The sequence below is a fragment of the Rhododendron vialii genome, chromosome 1a (assembly GCF_030253575.1).
Source record: "Rhododendron vialii isolate Sample 1 chromosome 1a, ASM3025357v1".
Taxonomy (NCBI): Eukaryota; Viridiplantae; Streptophyta; class Magnoliopsida; order Ericales; family Ericaceae; genus Rhododendron; species Rhododendron vialii.
The window spans coordinates 46,511,368-46,533,722 of record NC_080557.1 but is presented as its reverse complement, the minus strand read 5'-3'; the positions used below and the strand labels follow the sequence as shown (position 1 = coordinate 46,533,722).

The window sequence follows — 22,355 nt, the reverse complement described above, 5'->3', positions numbered from 1 at the left end:
TACTACATTGTTGACGCAGACAGACTTCAAACATTTGAGAAGTTATAGTTTTGAGTTTATGAGAGCCATGAAAAATCACTCCAAATCCTGTAATTTTCTTGCAAGTTTCAACTTAAGCTAAAAAGAATCAACAAATAACATGCCTTTTCCGTAATTCAGAAGCCAAAAAACCACATCCCTCACACATACTACAGAAATCACATCAAATCATTTCCGGGTACAACGAAGAGTACAAACCACAGGAAACTTTTCCTCCAACTTCGACAATAACTCAAAGAAAGAAACAGACTGCCTTTGTCCGCCCCCTCATTCAAGGACAGTAAAATGACAGCAAACAAGGATAAGAACGGGTCTGAAAATTAATTGATATGCATTGGGGTTGAGGTTGGGGGGGTGTGGGGGGGGGGGGGGGGGCGGCGCCTTCAAAACGGGATTATCGTTCTCCATAGCCATAATACTAATGAAAAGTATCAGATATTGTAAGCGAGGCGCAAGTCTTTACACAACATCACATACTAGTACTTTATAAAAAGGAAGCAGGGCAACCGAAAACCAACAAAAGAGACCACATATAGACTGACAAGCAAAAACCAAGAAAGAGGCCTACTATATAAACTACTTCTGGCAAAGAAAAGGAAACCACCCTAGTTCACCACTGCCAGGAACAAAACCATTGATGGATGAGGGCCGTCACTTACAGTTCCACGCGTATAATTCAGATTCCATCAGGCATTCCAAACTCAGCTTCGACAGCTTCCCTGGCATAACAGTAGGAATAATCAACATAAAAAACAGTTGAATATCAAAAAAGCAGTAATAGATAAAGTAGTATCGCAATTTTATTTTATTTTTTGGAGGAAACGAAACATAGATGAAGTAGTCTTGCAATTGTGCGTAAAAAAAAGAGAATCACAAATTGATGAGTATTGAGTAGAGTAATGGGTTACTCAAATTCAAGGGTGTGAGTCAGACTAGCGTACGGGTTGAAATGCTCTAATGCGCACAAAACAAAACAAATATCCACTTTGATCAACCACAGTTTGCCAATCAAAATTTTCAATGAGTTATGCTTGCAAAATGTGCTCTACCTGAAAGCAACTTTTAGCTCCTTATTTTCAGGATCCACTTTCAAACCCTTGGAAAATGCCTTCACCGACATAGGAAGATTCTGAAACCACATACAGATTGATAATCTACACATAATAAATTCGAAAGACACAGGCAGAATTCTTTCAAAACATTCCAAAGACATGATTTCTAAGAATTTTCTTACTCCAAGTAGTTTCCATGCTGTGCCCTCCCTGTAGTGTGCTTTTCCCCAATCAGGCCTCAGCGCAACGCAAGCCTCGGCATCAGATAAAGCACGACTTCCATCATTCAAGCAGGCCCAGCACAAGCTTCTATTGGAAAATACCGTTGCATCATATAGAGATGAATCGATTGCCGACATCCTCATCCCAAAATCAGAATTATGATTCGCCAACCCAAAAGATAAAACTTAACAGTTGAGGGTAAGCAAATTAAAATAAAAATATATACACACAGTCCGGATCCCATAAGGGATTCCTTACGGTGCGGGACTCCCCTTTCCCGATCGAATTGCGACGATCCGATCCGCTCAAAGTGTGCAGAACTTGACTTTAAGGGTACTTGTGAGAAATCAGCAAAAAAAAATGATCGGGAATGGCTTGATCCAAGCAGTTTTTTACTGAACCGTTCAGTAAAAAACTGTTCAGATTAAGCCCTTCCCGATCATTTTTTTTTGCTGATTTCTCGCGGATACCCTTAAAATCATGTTCTGATCACTTTGAGCGGCTCGGATTGTCGCAATTCGATCGGAAAAGGGGAGTCGCGCACGGTAGCACCGTGTGGGATCCCTCATTGGATCCGGACTGTGCGTATATATATATATATATTGCCAGCACTGCAGATCATAATAATATCATCTCCCAACGGAACGCTATCGCTAGATAGAAGCAACAGATGCCAACAAAATGTCAACAACGGATAACGATTAGCTTATAATCTTCTAAACTTGGTGCTTTTCTTGTATACATTCTTGACACTTTACCGTTTTAGGTTTAAAAAAAATACCAACAAAGATACAAGGCATCCATCACTAAACACAACGATCAGCTCACCAGTGAGTACCAATATGTAGCATCCATATAATCCTTTCTCCTGAATGCTTCTTCTCCCCTAGACTTCACCAAGAGAAACGTCTCCATTTTCTTTAGTCCCCACTGTTAAAATGTTTTAACCAACAAAGATATCATGTGAGAATCTGCTGCTCACAATTCATCCATATCTAATGATTAAACAGTTCCTGGGCAAGAATAAATAATACAACCGCAACAAAAATTGTACCAGTTAAACAGAAAATGCTAGTGCTGCACGATTTGTTCTCAAACGTGTGAACTACAAGTTAACCTAAGCAAAAGGAAGAGCACAAAATCTATAACACGATTCATAACATAAAGACCAGAACAGGTTATAACAGAGATCTGACATGATCAAACAAATTGTGGTTATCATCAAGCAGAGGTAACAGAGGTTAAATAGCTGACCCAATAAAAATGAATGGAAAGAAACAGAGTTAAAGCACACTTTGTACATTGAACAAACTAGCATGAATTTCTGCATTCAGTTCACAAACCACAGTTTCAAACATCTTCAACCCATTCCACTTTGTCTCAGGAATCAAGATACTTAAGATCTGGAACAATCAAACACCCATCCATCAGAAATGGGATTTAGGGCCTTGAAACGGAAGATATGTGTCTAGTGAAACAGCCTGCTTCAGGGAAGTTTCACCTGTGACATGGATTTGAAGTCGTATGGCATGGAAAAATACTGGTCGTAAATAATAGAGGGGAACAACCCAACCTTTGAAGTAGGGTTATATAGGTTTCAATTACCGACTGTGTAAAACTAATTCTCAATTTCATTTCTTGGTGTTTGGTTGACATTTGAGAAATCATAAAAAGGCCACAAAGAAAAATCAATCTCAATGAGAGCACTTCTTTTGTTGTTAATCCACACACACACACACAGTGTGTTGTTGTGCTGAAACATGGAATTGACACACAAACCCCTCAGTTTTGGGGCTGCAATAGTTGGGCAAGGTGAAAAATCCCATCCGCCGATCACCGACGTTAAATAACTGACCGACATTTTTTAACGGAAATTATTTTCAGTCTTTACATGAAAAATAATAAACCGTTAAAATGTTTTTCTAAACTTTTGTCACACCAACCAAGGGAACATAGGACTAGAATATTGCACACAACAATTTTACAACTGAAAAAAAAGAGCCTAAGGGAGATTCAAGGCAATATAATACGCTAAAAGTTTGCTCAAAATACTGCAGTAAACGTATCAGCCTCGTAACTGAAACTTTAAGGGATGTAGCCACATGTACTTTAAGAAAAGAAGATAAATTCATTCAAGTCATCATCATCATCACCTGCCTCCGACCTTCTTCTGAGTGCAAGTGCTTCATTATTCCATCCAAGCTCCAATTAGGAATAGTTGGAATTCGAGAAGTCACAGGAAAGAGAACCATCACCCCTGCAAGGTTACTATGCATGCCCACAATTTCTAATGGCGTCAAACCATCCTGCAATAACCTATAGCAATTAAAACTTCTGAATCTATACAAAAAAAAAAAAGTTTGAAGAATTAACAGATTTATCATTTCCAGAGCAACTACTAAAAAGAAAACAGATAGATAGCAAAATGCTACCAAAACTAAAATTATTGCCATCAGTATACAACATGCATTACCATTTGGGGAACAAAGAAGAAAAACCAATAATTTGATGAATTGATACAACTTCAATACGAACTTAGTTTTACACACATTCATAGTAGAGAGGCTAGAAAGATGCAATAATTCCTGTAACACTATACTCTGTTTGGTGTCTCCATTACAGTGAGTCCAATTTTAATCCGGAGGTAGTTGAAATGAGCACGAAAAATAATTTGGCAGGCAGCTTCCTTGTGTAACAATCTGTGCATTCAGGTAGAAAGAAACACTGGGCCACTAGATTTTCAATCTAAGGTTAAAGCCTTTGTTGGATAGCCTTTCTGGGTTTTGTTAACATTTGTATAGGTTTGAGTTGATTTGCAAGAACATAGATCTTGTATATGTTCAGAGTCTTGAGACTGGGCCACTAGATTTTCAATCTAAGGTTAAAGCCTTTGTTGGATTGACTTTCTGGGTCTTGTTAACATTTGTATAGGTTTGAGTTGATTTGCGAGAACATAGATCTTGTATATGTTCAGAGTCTTGAGACTCCAGTCTTAAAGGGGTTTGCACCTCGTCTCCTTGATTAAAAAGAACTACTGAGAATATTTAAAGAAGTGGCAATAGTTAAACTTACAATGTCAGCAACGTTAGGATTTGCTCCAGCCTTTAACAGGCATTTGATGATATCTGTTTCCCCTTGAACAGAAGCATTGCAAAGAGGAGTCTGTCCTTTCCAACCAAGGTTCGGATCAGCTCCTGCCTGCTTAGACAACATGACTATAGGTAAGACTACACGAAACAGGAAATAAGAAACAAGTGGTAGCACAAAACTGCATAAACAGATATATAGGCAAATAATTTCCCACTTACACCTCATAAACATTCAAACATACATAATTACATATAAGACTCCAGTTCAACTTAAATGGAGGGAAACTAACATCAACATTAAGCATCTCCCCCCCCCCCCCCCAAAGCATACTAGTGGAAGCAGACAGTATCACACAAGAAAAGAGTCAACATGGCACTAAAGCACAGTACCTTAAGCAACAGGTTTACGCATTCAAACGACCTGGCACTGATTGAGTTCATCAGCGGCGTATAAATGCCAGAAACCTTGTTTGGCTGTAAAAATACAATACAAGTGATGTATAAACTCATAGATTTATATTATTCAAAGTTAAACCAACAAAAAGAATGGGGTCAAGGTGGACAAACCACGAATAAGCCTAAAGAGGAAAGCAATGAAAATCCTGAGGGTTCATCATTTAGACTCTAGCTATCACCCTTCCAAAAAATTGCTTCACAATAGTAGTCCAGACTCCACATTATTTGTAGAAATATATAGTTAGATAAACAAACTGTCACAGGCAAGCTAACATGAAAGATAATTCAGAATTAAAAGTTGTCCAGGTGGAGCATCCCAAGGAAAGGAAAAAAAATAAAAAATCAAAGACACTTTGAGCATGCACACAGTGTGAAGTTACTGAGAAGGTTTAGGATCCCATTGAATTAACAGTACCAATCATGTCGAACCTGATCAACTGTCTCTAAACCTTGGAAAATCTTGGCAGCGTAGGGTCACCGATTCAACTTTCAATGACTATTACGAGTATAATAAAGGAAGCCGAATATTCATGCGCATACAAGCGAAAAAATAGACAAAACAATGTGAAATGGCACGTCCTAAAGCAGGCACTTATTAGACCTGCGATCTCCGGTCAACGCAAGTTCTTTTTGTCGATAACTCAGGTGTTCGGACATCCTAATGGCACCTCAACTAATCCTGGGAAATCAATCCTACCGTACACTAGCAAGGAGCCCCAATTAAAGCCAGAGCCCAGAGCGAAGATCTGTAGGGCTAGCCCCAAAAGAGTTGATAACACCTATGAGGTTTCGCATCCGAGACCTAAGGAGAGAGTAGACAACACAAGTTCTTAATAGGGTGCCTAGTAATCACTTTATATATCTATGCTAAGAAATAACAAATGTTTCAACAACAGATTTCTGGCACACATTCAGATAATCACAAACAAAAAAGAAAAAGAAAAGAAAAAGAACAAACATAATCCTGACACCATATTAAAAATTACATGGCTTACTAAGTTATGCGTAAAGCGCTTAAATTATTTGTGAATTATTTGATGAGTTAATACATTAACAAAAAAGATTGTTAATGCTTATGTAAGACCCCTAGATCCCCACTATCTTTGCGATTCCAAAAGTCAAATCAAATGTAGTTTAAATAACAATGCGACAACGGCAATCATACATACATCACGGTGAACACCCATTGTATAGGTTATAAAAAATTACGCTCATCAAGTAATTATTCACAAAGGATTTAAAAAAAAAACTACTTATTCACTGCTTACATTAGCTTCCCTATCTAACAACATTTTCACAGCCTCTTTCCTTCCAAAAGCCGCAGCACAATGAAGTGGCGTTCCACCATCAGATTCAGCTTCTATTACAGCACCTTTAGATATCAATAGCTGCATGAGGTCCTTTAAACCTGCAAAACAGCACCAAACCAAGAGAAAGTTCATCCATTGTCAACTCATTAGCATCAAAAATGTTGGGGCCCGAACCATACATGATCAAGCATCATTAATCTCTATTCTCTTCATAGAAAGATACTCCAAAGGCATACAATCTCTATTCACTTCAAGCAACGAGATATGACTGACCATTTGTAGCGGCATAATGGAGAGCACAAAATCCTTTGTCATTTCCCAAATTCGGATTTCCACCATTTGCAGCAAGCCAAGCCACTGTTTGGTTTTGCTGCCCCCGAGTTGCATAATTCAAAGGGATTTCACCTACAAATGAGAATGGATTAAATCAATGTTATTTAGTATCACGATCGAATAGGATCCTCTAGCTCTCCAGTCCCTGGGAATTCCTGTCCAGCCAGACCTTTGTAGAGTTTTTTGCGAACAATAGGTTGATGGAACATGTCTATATATATATATAAATATATATATATATATATATATAGAGAGAGAGAGAGAGAGAGAGAGAGAGAGAGAGAGAGAGAGAGAGAAAAAAAAAATGTAACACTCAATTGAAACCCATATTTCTCAACATAGACTAATAGAGAGTATCAAATGGAGGAAGTCCAATAACACAACATCTCGCACAACATGCCTATAAGGCATTGTTTTGTAGGCAATCGGATGGATTCCTAGTTTCAACTATGTGCAGCACTCTTAGCCCTCTTCTATAAAAAAAAATTTGATCGACATGATTTTTGGCGGGGTTGATACTGGCGATGAGCTCTAAAAATAGTTAAACGATATTTCAAGACCACAAAGTACCCAACAAATGAGGACGGCTACGGACTGGAGAAACGATTTCATGTTACATTCCAAATGCTCTTCAAGACTCCCGGAAAAAGTTATTGACGAAATCAATCAAGAGTTTAAGTACAATAACAACCTTTACCATCTTCCAAGTACACATCAAGCCCCCAATCCTTAACCAAATACTTGCATACATGAGTCCAGGAACACAACGTCTTGCACAACATGCCTATGTAGCAGTGTTACATAGGCAACCAGAAGGGTTGCTCGTACTCAACTTTGTGCCAACACTAAAACCCATATTTCTCAACACAGATGTGTTCCGGAAGCATATCAAATAGAGAAAGTCCTGGAACAAAACATGCACGACATTTTGCACAAGATGCCTATGTAGCAGCGTCGTATAAGCAACCGGGTAGGTTGCTCGTTTTCAACTTGGTGCCGTGTCCAGGTGTTCTTACACCTCCTCTATCAAATAACACTTGATCAAAGTGATTACAGTTGTGTGGTCGATACCCACTCACGACTACCCAAAAATGTAGTATCCACGAAATCAATCGAGAGCGAAGTGAAATAAATACTACCGTAACGGTCTTTCAAGTTCACATCGAGCCCCAAATCCTGGACCAAATACTTGCACACATGAGTCTTCCCTTCCGCCGCAGCGAAATGGAGCGCCGTCTTGCCTCCAGCGTCCTTAACTCGCACAAACGTCTTCGTCAATCCCTCCCCAAAGTCCATTTCTTCCCCCAACTCTAATCAATCGTTTCACACAAATTTTGAAGAAAAAAAAAACATCAAACACCACGTAATCGAACACCGTGTTGACAAAACTAAAAACCAAAAAAATATAACCTAAGACCACAGGTTTTTACCCTCGAGGAGTTTGAGTTTTCCCTCAGAAGCCGCTTGGAGAAGACGGCGTTTGGGACTTTCAACTGCAAGTAACGTTACAAACAACCAAGTAAGCAAAAATATCCTCACGCATTCGTATGTACAGGCGGAGTAAGAAAACAAAAATACCACTGATTATAGACTCCATTGCCGTCAGCTCTAAAACAATGTTTGAGGGTGGAGTACAGGAGTGTGTATATATATATATATAGAAGGAAATGGGGGAAGAGTGATTAAGGGAGAGTTTGGTTGGTGTTATCGAGAGGGAGGTATTTGCGAGAATACTGGGGAAGATTTGGCAGAGAACAAACAGGGAATATAGAAGGGGATGTGTAGAGAGAGAGAGAGAGAGAGCGCGACATTCGAAAACTGGGGGTGGAAATGGCAGAGTGGGAGGCGTACGGTTAGGCGAGTGGCGGGGTGCCACGTTGTGTTGATTTGACGGAGACGTATTTTTTGTTTTGTCGCTGTTCAAGTAGCTTCGCGCGCAAGCTACGATAAATGACAAAAACAAAAATAAAAATAAAAACCGTTTTGACGAGAAATAATGAATTTTAAAAATAAATACTTATTTTTAATTATTTTTGTAAATTCATTATTCTTTGAATTAGAAGAGATTGTGAGAGAATGAACTGTTTCATAAAATGTGAAATAAGTGCTTGAAAAATAAGAACGAAGCCTTAATAAGAGAAGTAATTTTTAAAAAAAATTAAAATGACAATACTGTACTATTAAACGTGTTTACCAATTATTATGTGTTTACGTAAATAATTTTCCTACCAATATGGATCTTGTTTGATAGATCTCATTAAGATCTTTTAAACGGTGCAAAAAAAATTAAAAAAATATTTTTCATTTTCATTATATTTGAGTTTAAAATTACATTCGTTTTCCAAAAATGAAACACCAAACCCTCGGAAAATGCATCGGCCGACCGACCTAGGAAGATTCTGAAACAACATACAGATTGATAAAATACACATAATAAATTCCAAAAACAGCAATAATTCATTAGAAAATTAGTCTTGTCCAAAAATCCACCTATTAATTTTATGGTCTTAAGTCCATTTTAGAGTATCCTAGAGTAGGATAAGGTAGGATCATAAGGTTTAGGCACTTTCATAATATTTTAGGGTGCACTATTTTATAATAGGATAGAGTACCTTAAAATTTATACACTTTTATAGAGTTTTAAAGTTCACTTTCTTAATAAAAAATGACACGTCATGACACAATAAAATAAACAAGACCTACTGATAAAGTAAACAGGGCCAACACAGCCCGATAAAGATAAACAGGCCGACACAGAGCTAAACGGGCCGGGCTGTTTGACACTTCTACCCGGTAGTAACCCAAACCCGATTCGGAACATATAAATATGCCTTGGACGCATTCCAAGAAAACCCCAAACCCAAACACCTCACTCATCCCAGGGATCGACGACGGGACTCTGGGTTGTCTTCAATTCTTCTTCGCCTCTCTTCCACTGCTAGCGAACATGGTTTACGTCACATCATGGGACGATTTCGTGGAGAAATCCGTCCAGTTGTTCCGCGCCGATCCCGAATCCGTAATCCCTTCCTGCACTCACACTTCTTTCTCTCCGTTACTTGCTCAATAGATCCATATTACTGCTGTTACGTTCAATTTCGTTTGATTGTACTGATTGTTCCGTTTTCCTGATATGTTTTCACTCTTTTCTTGGTCTTCTTGAACCACAATGGGATACAGACGCGTTATACGATGAAGTACAGACACTGTGATGGTAAATTAGTGCTCAAGGTCACCGATAACCGTGAGGTACGCGTTACTTCTCCCTCATTTTGGTCCCCCTTTATGAAATTTTTTTCCCTTTTCCACAATTTATGTGTTAATTGGTGTGAATATGTTTTGGGATATCTGTACTTCATCTTAGTATTGACGGCATCAATGATGTTGTCGTGTTGTGCTTTGTTATTAGATAACTTTGAGATTGTTGGATTATTTGAATGTGACTAAGAAACAAGGGGATGCAATAACAGAGAGGAACATGGACTTCTCTGCCTGATCCAAACTGAAGATTGAGAAATACTTTCACTCGTTATTTTTTATGTGGATTATCATCGTAAACTGAAATTTACAATGTCTTGTTGACTCCTAGATTGCAATAATATTAGTATTAGTATTTTCTATATTAAACATGCTGAGATTTAGTTTGTTACCATGTAATCCATAATCGTCAGCCTACGAGCTCAATTCTTTTAGGCTTTCAGCATCTTGATGATGAGCTATAGCCAAGTCATTTTCGAAGAGAATAAGTTCATTTTTTATTTTTGTATGCTTGAGTTTGTTACAACTATGGATTCGTGATGTGGAAATCTTGAAAGCTTTTTACTAGTCGGAGCCTACTAATTATGATATTCCTAGAAGACCACATTACTTTTGGTCAAGAATGCCGTGTGGGTTTTGTGCTTTGCCCTTCAACTTTAAGCCAATTGTTTCCTTAATGTTCCCTGTTGTTTCTTTATGATTTGTTAGAATTTTTTATTGCGCGAAAGGCTGGAAGGCTATGATCCATGCTTACTTTAAGCCTATTGTTTCCTTAATGTTCCCTGTTGTTTCTTTAGGATTTGTTAGAATTTTTTATGCGCGAAAGGCTGGGAGGCTATAATCCATGCTTACCTCTTCATTATATCCTGCCGTATGGTATTGTGCAGAATTACTGAATCAAGATGTGATTAGATGGTTTTTAAAGGATATCTATAGGCAACAGTTGGATTAAAGACTGGTAATACACTCTTTAGTTTTGACAAGAATCAATATGTGAAACTGGCCAGGCCTAATGTCATTTTCCTTGTATCGTCCAAAGGTTTCACTTGAAATGCTGCAATTCTAGGTTTTTCAATCATCTTCCTTTAAATTTACATATTTTTCTCTCGTGAAGATACAATAGGACTTCGATAAAGAAGTTTGCAAACAAATCGTTGGCCTAAATTGTCATTGATTAGTTTGAAGGCTGGAAATCACTTTCAGGTATGAAAAATGCAGTCCTAGATTTAGAAGGAGAAATGAGTCTCTAATTTATAGTTCATTGTTTAGGCAAAACTTTATGTTCAAGGTGTCACAGAAACACCATAAATAATGAAAGCCCGATGCTTTTCTTTTCATTTGATATTTGCTTTCGGAGTCTAGTAGTCTTACTATTAGGGTGCTATACAGTGTCAATGTGAAAATGAGCTGTAGTGTGATGAGTGACTTGCCAATGATTTTTTGCATTTGGAAAGTTGTTGTGGTAAATAGAGAAAGCTGCTAAAGTGTTTGAAAAAGTTGGATATTATTGATCTTTTGGAACAGGAAAGTTGCATATTTCCAGTGTAAAAGCTGGAGTTGTCTGGAAGAATTAGTTGGGAGGGTTCCGCTTTGTACAAATATTTTGTGTCCCTTTAGATCCTGAATTTAGACAAAAATAATAATTGCGCTCTTTCCTAAAGCAGGTGGTTGTTGACTGTTAAGAGGAATTATATCCATGTAAGACAAAGTAGAAGGAAGCCTTCTCTATATCGCCTACTAGGGGTGTGCACGGGTCGGACGGGTCGGGTTCGGCTCCGAACCCAACCCGACCAGTCGGTTATCATTTTTTTGGGACCCGAACCCGGACCGAAGGAGGGGGGATACCCGTCCGTGTAACCGATTTTTTGGTCGGGTCGGGTTTTGGTCGGGTCCGGCCAAACCCGAAGTAAACTATATGTATTCGTTGCCTTTTGGTCGGGTCGGGTAAGAAAAAACAGAACCCCGAACGGAAAACTGATTTTTTTGGAAAAGTCTACCCGTACCCGACCGAACCATATGTTCGGCCCCGCCCGAAACCCTTCGGGTCGGGTCGGGTCGGGTTCATCGGGTCTCGTTTTTTTGCACACCCCTATCGCCTACTGTCTTTGGTTCTCTATTAATCTATTAGCTGAGTTTTGTACATAAATGCTTTCCAACTGTGGCTCAAGTCTAGTACGGCTTCCATTTTGTGTCTCTGTCCCCAACTGTAGATAAGGTAACAAATGTTTCGCTCTTGATGTTTGCCGTGCCTAGATTTCTGAGAGTTGCTCTGTTACATGCTTTCTCTTTGTTGACGTACAAACTTCTCTATATCTTTTGGTTATAGTTCTGACACGAACGAAAGCCGAAATCTTCTAGTGAAAATCTGCAGCTTTCTTATGATGTGACGAATTTTTGTGTGGAGGTTGACGCTGCTCTTTGTCCAAGATTTGTCCAGGAGATTCTCTGGAGTGAGAGTGCCCAGAGCACCCTAATTTATCTTGCAGCTAGCTTATTATATACAAATAGTGACTTACAAAAAAACATGCTAAAATTTAGATACCTACAAGTATACCAGATACTACTATACTTGTGAAAGCCCGAGTTCCTGCTATGTCTTTTTTTTAATTCTTTACTTTCCATTGGAAGTCTTGTCTTCTTTAATCAGATTGGTTTTTTTCCTTTTCTTACTAGTGTCTCAAGTTTAAGACGGACCAGGCACAGGATGCTAAGAAGATGGAGAAGCTCAACAATATATTCTTCACATTAATGTCTCGTGGTCCTGAAGGTATCTTGTTCTTTGACCCAAATTGAAGTTCGATACACGTACTGACGTACTTGTCTATGAACACACGCATTACAGTTGCTGGGAGATGAGATCCCTGAGGGGATACTAGATTAGTGTCTTGTCTAGAATAGGCCCATTATTTCACGAACACTATTATTGTCATGGTTTTATATCCAACTTTGTGCCTCTTTTAGTTCGAACAGAATCCCATTTGCATTCAATGCTCTTTTTCCCCCCACCTTTGGTCTATTATGCATGCAATATGAAATGGATAAGAACTAATTCAAGGGGCTGTACAAACCTCAACGGGATTTATTTTCCATTGGGTGTCCCAAGGTTCCCTTTGAGTTTGAGGTAAAGGCTCCTCATTTTTTACAATGTGACAAACGGGATGTGGAGCTATCCCCTTCCATTTGAAGTTACTAATTGGTGCTATTTAGACATTTTTTTAGAAATGTTTGTAAATGTTTCTTACTTCTCGTTTTCTTTTTTGCCTTTTAATCTTGCATGCTTCAATAATTCTCCTGTGTAACATCCCTATGTCCCTCCTTTCTTCAGCGGATATAACAGAAGTTACAGGAAAAGAGCAAATGGAAGTACAGCCAGCCAAGAAGGGAAGGGGAAGGAAACAATAGCATTGTTCTGGGCAAGGGGCAGGCAACAATCCCACGCCGAAAAATAGGGGTATAGGAGCACTAAAATTATGGAGATGATGCAAATAGTTTAGCCAATCATGCGATGTTGAGTATTACTAAGTATTAACTGCAAGTATGTTGTTTTTTGCCGACCTCAATAACCTTTTCATATCGTTACAACTTTTTCTGATTCGTGAATTCCCCATGGCAAGCCATCAAATGCTAAGGGATTATCTTCTCATTTCCCCACTTCTTTTCCAGGCTTAAGTTGTATTGAGCGGTGCCATTGATTATCTTCTCTCTTTGTTTCTTGTTTCATGTTTCTAACATTGGGTCTGCTTTTGTTGGTGTTGTTGCCTCAAACTATACGGTGGTTCATGTTCTTTAGAGATGATAAGAAACTCTCCATCACATTGGTAATTATTCATTGAGATTGGCTTCTCTCTGGCTGACGACGATTGGCTTCTCTCTGGTTGATGGCCGTGTTTATATATGTAACAAGCCATACTTCTTTTCTGAGCAAAAAAAAAAAAAAACAAGAAGCCATACTTCCAAGATCAAGCTTGAGTAAGCAATAATTCATGAGCTCCACAAATCTAACATGAAAGAGCTCAAAACCATTCCATTCTTTTTGTTTGTGTTTTGTATACTATTTTCGCTAGTCCTAGGCTCCTAGCTTTGATCGAATGGTATGTCATGTCTGGTGGGTTCCAAAGTGGGAGGGAGTTCCTGTGCACTTTCCCTGATGTCCACTCCCCTCGAGTTCTCATCTTTTTGGGTTTTATTGACCTCGTCGAGATGAATATCCGTTCCGAGAACCAGTTTGCTCGGACCTCATTCGGTACATGAAAAAATTGAGTTTGTGCAAGAGAAAAAATATAATGTTGAAGTTACTAACCATGTTCGGCTCTCCTTTTTTTTTTTCCTCACACAACCTTGATTTGTTGATGCATCGAATAAATGCTGATCAAACTGATTATCGGCATGGACGTTCTTCTTGATGAGTTCTTCAAGTGAACAATTACGATCAAATATTTGGGTCCAAACTGGTCCGGTATATATAAATTTTTGAATTAATTATCCAGAAAATTTATAGGTACCGACCGAAACCGTAGGAAAATCATACCGACGGCCGCGCCGGGCAGTCTCGGGCCACCGGATGGCCGATCCGAGCCATAGATATACGGAAAATAAGGTGTTTAGATCAAGCACCCTACACACATGTGATGCTGTTGATTCATGCGAGGGCCCCCTCGTTTTTTTTTTTTGGAATTTTTGAACGGCTCGGATCAATTGTTCGGTGGCTGGAGACGACCCGACGTAGCCGTCGGTACGATTTCCCTACGGTTTCGGTCGGTACTGATTGTAGGACTTTTAGGCCCCGTTCCAGAAACTTTCTTAAAAAATAAGCAGCTTATTTCACATTTTCAAACTCAAAAATAATATAAATGAAAAAAAAATTAATTTTTTTTTGCACCGTATTAAAGATCTTGATGAGATCTATTAAATAAGATTCATATTAGTAAGAAAATTATTTACGTAAACATATTTTTGAGCTTGAAATTACTTTTTTAAAAAATAAATACTTATTTTACGTTCCGAAACGAAGTATTAATTATCATTCGAACGTTTTCAAAGATACTCCTGTAAAATCTGTACTCCTAATTTACGAAAACGAGGTCAACCATTTCCACACCAGTGGACCCCACCTTCCACTCAAATTTTTTTTTTTATCGACACCACCACCTTCCACCTGGTTCCCACTAAACCCGAGCAGCGCACAATAACAGCTCCCCAGCGTTTTTCCCAACGCACAATAACAAGGAGTAGGAGCAGCAGCGTTGACCCGGCCAAACAAGACCTTGGTCTACTTACCCCCTTTGTTATTATTACTTCCATCCCAAAATGTTTGTCGACTCCACAAAATGATAACTACAAAATAGTAGTATTGTTTTTTCTAGAAAAAATTCAAATTTTTTTTTCATAAATTAAAAGAACTCAACGATATCTAATGAATTATTAAAAAAAATTTGAACACCGCTCAGGGAAACATTTTTATGTGAGTGCACAAAAAGCCTCTATGGTGTTCAACAAGCATTCCATTGGGCCATGCTGCAATCATTACAAACAATCAATGTTATTACACCACTCCAACAAGGGCCCGGCTAAATACAACTGCGAATTTACTACATGTAGCCAATTCATAAAAAAGAATTCAAAAATTTCTTTTTATGAATTGACTATATGTAGTAAATTCGCAGTTGTATTTAGCAGCACCCCTCCAACAATTGTCAAAGGAATATGGAGTAATAAAGATACAACTGGGATCAAATATGGCATTACATGTAAAGATGCTTACATAATGTAAATACGGTAAGATAAGGATCTAAGAATCGATGTGATGTGCCAACCTTTATGAACCCTTATAATTCCACATTTTGGAATTAACTTATAAATATTTGGGGACATATGATGGTTTTTTGTTAAAAATATTGTGACAAACACGTAAATGGACACAAAGAGAGTTGAAACAAAAGGTTCGCTTGGTGGTCAAGGGCTGAGACTCAAGATTTGCTCCAGCCTAAAGTCTCAGGTTCGAAACCTCCCATATACTATCAACTATCAAGTCCTTTAGGACTAGACCATACACGACTTTGGCCTGGTTTTAATTGGCCTCCATTAATAAACGATGGGATTTGTCGGGGTGCGCATAAGAAAATTATGTAAAGTATAACCAAATCATCTACATAATAAGGGAAAATGGTTTTTGAATTTTATCTCTCTATAAATCCTAACCATTGATTTATTCCATAAATCCTACGGCTCTCTCCCTCTCTCTCAAATAATATTAATTGCACAATTGTCACTAATTAAATCTCACGTTACGCCGTACCTTCAGACACGGGTAAACCCTAGTAAGTAAATGAACTATAATATTATATATTAGACAAAGATTCAAATTCAGGTTCCATGTAGTAGGAAATCCTGTATATTATAACCAAATCATAAGTAAATGGACTATAATATTATATATTAGACAAAGATCCAAATTCAAATTCCATGTAGTAGAAAATTCTGTATATTATAACCAAATCACATGTAAATGAAATATATAATATTATGCAGCATTGTTTAATACCTCAGGTGTAATCATGAATGCATCTAAGCCCAATCCACATCGAACTTGCCTCAGGTCTTGCATCTCTTCCTCTCCTTCTTTCTTGCTCAGTCTATAATGCCTCTATATGTTTCAGTTGTCTTACTCTGTTAAACATGGTAACATTTTTCCAAATTAAATCAATAAAAAACTGAACTAAGGGGGCCGAGAGAGAGAGTGCGGAAAAATTAAACCTCCCAACGACCTGAGCTAAGGTTTTAATGTAGATATTTCTAATAGTGATATTCATTTGCGGTATTTATCCATCACTGTATAATAAAATATTAACCAAACACTTGTTTAAAAACCCATTTATAGCTTTATCCAACCCCTACAAAAAATCCCCTAGATAAAAAGAACAAGGAAGAAAGCCCTAATTAGCGAAGCAGTCAAACAACTCTAATACAAGCAATCAAGCTTTCATTAATCCAATTCATTAAAAAAATCGAAATCACCGTAATTAGGGCTTTCAATGCCATCAATCTAACCCCTTTAAACAAGAAGAGCATTCGATTGTGTGGCATAGGAGAAAGAAACAAAAACACACAGAACCAAAAAAGGCATTGGCACCAACATGTATCTTTTCCAATAAGCACACCGGAGGAAGCCCCCCCAAAAAGGGGGAACCCCAAATCCCGAACCAAAACCCTAAACCAGATTTGAATAGTTACCTCATCTAACAAAGAAAACACACAGAAGAAGCCCTAAACCAGATCCCTTGCCTCTTCGCCATCGTGGTTATCGTCATCATCGTCGTTGTGGCCACCTGCGCCATCCTTACTCACTCACTCTCTCTTTCTCTCTCTCTCTCTCTCTCTCTAAAATTAAAATTATAAGCGGTAGGTGAGAGTGACAGGGCTATTCTCTCTGTTCAACTTTGAAGGGTGCTATGTGGCCAAGAGCGAAATTACAATAATGGCCATCCGGAAATCTGCTCCTTGGGCAATTGGTAAAATGGCCGAAATCAAAGGGCAAAATTGTCCCAAATTGAAATGTGCCAACCGAAAAAAGCCATTCTTTTTATTTAGGAGAGAGGAGAGGAGAGAAGAAAAGAGAATAGAGGAGGAGAGAGAGATAGGAGGAAGAGAGATTAGGAGAGCAGGATGCGAAAAAAAAGAATGTTAGGGACAAAGAAAATTAACAAAGAAGATATCATTAAAGTGTACATGAAAGGCTTAGATTCACTGTGCAGTGCATCTAAGCCGTTTATATACACTTTAAAAATATTTTTTTTGTACGTAGCATTTCTCTACGAAAAAACGAGGTCAACCATTTCCCACACCAGTGGACCCCACCTTCCACTTCTTTTCTTCTTCTTTTTTATCAACTCCACCACCTTCCACTTGGTTCCCACTAAACCCGAGCAGCGCACAATAACAGCTCCCCAGCGTTGTTCCCGGCGCACAATAACAAGGAACAGGAGCAGCAGCGTTGACCCGGCCAAACACGACCTCGGTCTACTTGCCCCCTTTGTTAACTTCGTGACGGGCTCCGTCTTAAAATGTTTGTTCAGTCCACAAACGAGAAATAAAAAATGTAATGCATTTATTCAAGAAAAAATTCAAAATTTTTTTCTTAAATTAAAAGAACTCAACGATATTTAGTAAATTGAAAAAAAATTTAAATTTTTCTTACAAATATTGTATTAATCTTACGTCCTCGTTTTGTGGGCCGGACAAAAATATAGGACGAAGGAGACATCGCGAATTACGATTTCGACAGACTTTTCCAACGGCTATACAGAGGGGCTATACCTGGTGGCCCCCACTCCACTCCGGCGGACATTTTGATAAACTGCGCCGAGGCCGGAGCGTGATGTGAGCTTCCTCTCTATATACCCTGTACTCTGTTACGAGTTTTTTTGAATCAGGCTACGAATGGAGGGATTGTAGAGAACATGGCTACAAATGCATTCATATCATAGCGACAATAGTCTAGTAATAATTAGTCGAGCAATTCCTTCTTCTGTTTTTTTCTGTTAATACTTAGAGCATCTCTAATCCATGTCTTCAAATCAGAGATACTCTATCCGTCCGGATTTAATAGCTGGAGTTTGTGTTATTTTTCAATCGATCATATTTTGAAATTTATAATATTTTATGTAATTTTGAAAATATTATCTTATAGAACTAATTGAGATTTATCAAATAAGATCCACATTAAATACAAAATTCATTACCAATTTAAAAATATAACTCATTGTTTATCCGATTAAAATTAAATGAGAGACTATTAAATCCGGACGGAGGGAGTATCAAATTTTTTTAAAGGCTTATGTAACATTTTGATATCTCCAATATGAAATTAAGCTCTTCCTCTCCAACACTTATGTCAAATTATAGAAAAAAAATACAGCTCATAACTTAAAGGGGAAAAAAAATCACTCAAACGGCACACTTTTAAATTTCAAACGGTCAGTTTTTCTGAAAATTGGCATACAAGCAAGTTGGTGTCTAAACTAGCATGTTTGGACCTCACTTTGAATCCGCTTCGCCTTCTGGCATGATAGAAGATAAATTGGTTGGATTGTAAATTGATGGAAAAAAATGTACGTGAACTTGTCTACCTCACGGAGATGCCCCTTAGAGGTCTGACTTTTGTATTTCTATATCCCCTAAAAAATTAATAATAATGCATCAAATTTAATAATCAAGCTAAACTTGCAATGGTATTTGGGGGCATATCTGAAAGCGTTGAGCTTTCTTCTTCTTTATGCTCACCAATTCTGTCAAACAAATGTATAAATAAACGTAAAAAAGGGAATAAAAATGCGAATTGAATGGCGCAGGTAACGGGAATTCAAATACAGTAAAAATTTAATGGACCGTACGTGGGGAACTCGGTGCCGCATTTCGAATCCTAAGCCCCTATCCCCAGTCAGACCGGGAGACCCTGCCAAGCAAGGGTGCTCGGCAGGGGTGCCGAGCGCATCTCGACCGTCCAAAAGTATTTTGGACGGCCCGGATGCAAAGATATCGAATGAATTTTAAAAAAAAAAGAAAAAGAAAAGATGTTTCGATCTAGGCCGTCGATTTTGACATAAACGGCCGGATTGGCCTCTCGGCACCCGCTCGGCAGGGGTGCTGCTCGACAAAGTCCCCGGGTCCATCTCTGTCATGGGATCTGGTCAAGGAGTTGAGAGAGAGAAATTCAATAGGTTTATTAATCAATTCCATAAGCGATCTACAAAAAAAGGATTAAAAATAAATGCAATAATTCGTTGATGTTATTTAAGCACATTCTATGTTTGGTGATTTACTTTATTTCGAGAAAGTCACAATCGCAAGACATAAGAATATACAGTATGGAGAGGACAAATAAATGGTTGCCGGAATTGATACAATCGAAGTTACGAAGGAATTTCAAAAGGATTGTAGGTATTTTATACACTCCGTATGTCGCTAGCTAAAAGATGAGCCCACGTTGAGAGAATCTATGTTGTTGAACGTGTGAATCGTGCGATAGAGATGTATAATAATTATTATTATTTTTTAATCGGCTGATTTAGAATTTATTTGCTTCTCTAAAATCGCGGGATTGCTTTGGCCAATAGGATTAGTAGATGTAAAAAATAATTAAAATTTTAAGTGGGTGATTGCCTGATTGTGTTAGTCACTAACATGTTTTTTTAAACTAGGTTAAAGTTGAAGATCCAAGAATTTTTCGTTAATGACAAATGTCGTTTGCAGGGAACTTCTCACAAAAAGGCCATTTGAATATAGTATGGATTTAAGTACAATTTTCTCACCGATCAAAAAAGAAAAAAGAACAATTTTCTCTCTTACCGTAAAGAAGCCACCGCCTCGCCGCCCTCTCTCTCTAACCCTAAAGAAGCCGCCGCCTCCAATCTCCCTCATTTTTCTCCCTCAGGGTTTTGTGCCTCAATGGGTGGCGAGAAATGAGGAATTTCTCCCCCTTTAAGGTTTTTTCATCTCCCGATCCTAGATCTTGGAGGTTTTCTCTCATTCTCCCTTCACCCCCATCATCCTCCTCCCCAAAATCAACATCCGCCGTCCCCTCCCCCGCCTCTTCTGCCGTGTAGTCCAACGGCTTTTGGAAGTAATGCCTTACAAGTCGTGATTGCCAGAGTCGTCCTCCCCCCGCCGAAGGAGAAGATCTAGGTTGGCAGATGAAATCTGCTCCAGTACAATAGACTCTGTCCAGTTCCATTATCTTTTTTTCCTGATTCTCTTCTTTGGTGTCCTTTACGCGGGATTTCTCCCATTTCGTGTTTCAGGTGGTTTAGATTTTAGAGCAAGATAAAGTATTTAGAAAATGCTCTTTTTTTCTTTTAAAAATATGAACATGATACTATTTTAATGACAACATATTCAACATTCCATGGCCCTACCGCCATCTCGGTAATTATTGCAAGTACGAAGACTCTCCCACCCTCATTCAATTATCCTTATCCTTTTTTTGCCAAAAAAAGAACGTTAGAAATGGTTTTTGTTTTTTTGTTTAATCTTTTAGAGGTTAAACTCTAAACATAACACAATTTTTAAAAAACACTCCTACACATTTAGCCCTTGTAAAATTAGAGCACTAATATCATTAACTCGTTATGTTGTCTTTTCGGATTACTAAGATGGGGCGAAGATGCTTAATGAAAACACTCGCACGTTATGTTCCCGATTCTTAGTGTCTTTTCGTAACAAAGAAAAAGTCTAAAAACAATCATCCAAAGTGGGCCCATGAAACTAACCACTTTCTAAGGGATATGTAGGCCTTTCGCGGTGCAAGTATAACCAAAATAAGAAACACATACATTGACTAAGGAGAGCGAACAAGTCCATCTAATATAAAGAGCAAGTCAAAAGATGTTCACCCAAAAATGAGCCCTCAAAATGGTTACTCTCTGGGGGATGTGCATGGTCGTCCTATTTGGATTTATGAAATAATTTACCAAGACATATCACATATATACCCTTTGGGAGTGCAAGTATAACCAAAATTATCCATCTCATACTAAGGGTAATACCGGCTTTTATTATGCCTCACCGTGTCTTGGAAAGTAGTTTTTGTTCTTACCATGTTTTTTGTTATTTGAAAACTTGAGACCATTAAAATGGTAAATAAATTTTGCCCCCGCCACTAGTTCTCACCGCTGATTCCTAATTTTCCCATTGTTAATTGCTTTATTGTTGCATACAACAAAATGCATTTGCTGATAGCCATAACTTATTTTTCGGACGAACCAAAAAAATAAATACTCCATCGAGATTGTCTAAAGAGAAACTAGTGCGTGCGGAAATAGTAAAAATGTTTTCTCTGAAATAAGAATTATTTTAACCACGTAATCTTTCGATAAGCCGTCCGCTTTCGCTATCGATTCTAGTCCTACACTTGTATTCTTAATTTTCATTCTCATGAATTTTAGCACCGCTAATGTAATGCACTTGTTATACGGTATTTTGAAAAGACGCTTTCACATTTGCTCTCACACATACCCGCACCTGACTCGGGAATAACAAGGTTTAAAAGGTTGTCGTTGATTATTAAACAAAAGAAAAGGAGGGCTGCTTTTCCCCCCCCCGACACCCCACCCCCCCCGGCCCCACACCCCATTTCCCATATTACCCCCTCCCCTCCCCCCATTTTACTTCTCCTGCCCCTCCCTCCTCCCATTTACTTTTTTTTTTCTTTTTCCCTCTTTATTTTCTTTTTGTTTCTTTTCGGCTGGATTTTTTTTTTTCGTTTTTTTTCTCTTTATTTCCTTTTATTCCTTCCACTTTGAATCTTTTTTTTTTTCAATTATTTTCTTTATTTGTTTCTTTTCCCATTTACCTCCCTTCTTTTTTTTTTTTGGTTAACTCAAATTCTATTTTCAATTAAGATTACAATTAGTGTTCGGGAACTAATTACGAAATGTATTTTGCAAACGACATACTAATCCAAAATACAAATGTTATATTTAGGATTACTTTTTTTTAACTATAGTACAATTTAATAAATTTGTTAACTATTATTTAGCATAAATCCTCTTAACTGATTCAGTAGTATGTTGCTTCAAATCACGTCTCTACTCCATAGGATT

The 22,355-nt window shown here is 38.1% G+C and overlaps 2 protein-coding genes across 4 annotated transcripts; one reads left to right on the top strand and one right to left on the bottom strand.

Annotated features, from left to right (window-relative positions):
• Window positions 1-421: 421 nt before the first annotated feature.
• Window positions 422-8,282, bottom strand: LOC131321764 (uncharacterized). 2 transcript variants are annotated; one of them, XM_058352705.1, is made up of 12 exons: window positions 8,080-8,278; window positions 7,932-7,994; window positions 7,641-7,811; window positions 6,442-6,573; window positions 6,127-6,266; window positions 4,793-4,876; window positions 4,386-4,511; window positions 3,467-3,619; window positions 2,143-2,243; window positions 1,274-1,445; window positions 1,089-1,168; window positions 422-758 (listed from the first exon to the last, which is right to left on the bottom strand). In XM_058352705.1, the coding sequence occupies exons 1-12, from the start codon at window positions 8,096-8,098 to the stop codon at window positions 716-718; spliced, it is 1,284 nt and encodes a 427-aa protein (XP_058208688.1). In that variant the 5' UTR covers window positions 8,099-8,278; the 3' UTR covers window positions 422-715. The 2 variants fall into 2 exon arrangements, with proteins under 2 accessions (XP_058208688.1, XP_058208699.1); XM_058352716.1 differs by lacking the exon at window positions 422-758 and having other exon boundaries at window positions 1,088-1,193; window positions 8,080-8,282.
• Window positions 8,283-9,318: 1,036 nt separating this feature from the next.
• On the top strand, window positions 9,319-13,459 carry LOC131321789 (signal recognition particle 9 kDa protein-like). 2 transcript variants are annotated; one of them, XM_058352742.1, is made up of 4 exons: window positions 9,319-9,520; window positions 9,682-9,750; window positions 12,433-12,526; window positions 13,085-13,459. In XM_058352742.1, the coding sequence occupies exons 1-4, from the start codon at window positions 9,329-9,331 to the stop codon at window positions 13,159-13,161; spliced, it is 432 nt and encodes a 143-aa protein (XP_058208725.1). In that variant the 5' UTR covers window positions 9,319-9,328; the 3' UTR covers window positions 13,162-13,459. The 2 variants fall into 2 exon arrangements, with proteins under 2 accessions (XP_058208725.1, XP_058208734.1); XM_058352751.1 differs by lacking the exons at window positions 12,433-12,526; window positions 13,085-13,459 and adding an exon at window positions 10,557-11,339.
• Window positions 13,460-22,355: the final 8,896 nt, after the last annotated feature.

What these genes read in the sequence shown, in the direction of transcription:
- LOC131321764 (XM_058352705.1), bottom strand. An exon ending in AAAACTCAAACTCCTCGAGG is followed by an intron (nt 7,812 to 7,931) that starts GTAAAAACCTGT and finishes ACGATTGATTAG; the next exon opens with AGTTGGGGGAAGAAATGGAC. An exon ending in GCTACATATTGGTACTCACT is followed by an intron (nt 1,446 to 2,142) that starts GGTGAGCTGATC and finishes GATGAGGATGTC; the next exon opens with GGCAATCGATTCATCTCTAT.
- LOC131321789 (XM_058352742.1), top strand. Translation starts at nt 9,329, where the DNA reads ATGCCTTGGACGCATTCCAAGAAAACCCCAAACCCAAACACCTCACTC. An exon ending in TCCGCGCCGATCCCGAATCC is followed by an intron (nt 9,521 to 9,681) that starts GTAATCCCTTCC and finishes AATGGGATACAG; the next exon opens with ACGCGTTATACGATGAAGTA. An exon ending in AGGTCACCGATAACCGTGAG is followed by an intron (nt 9,751 to 12,432) that starts GTACGCGTTACT and finishes TTTTCTTACTAG; the next exon opens with TGTCTCAAGTTTAAGACGGA.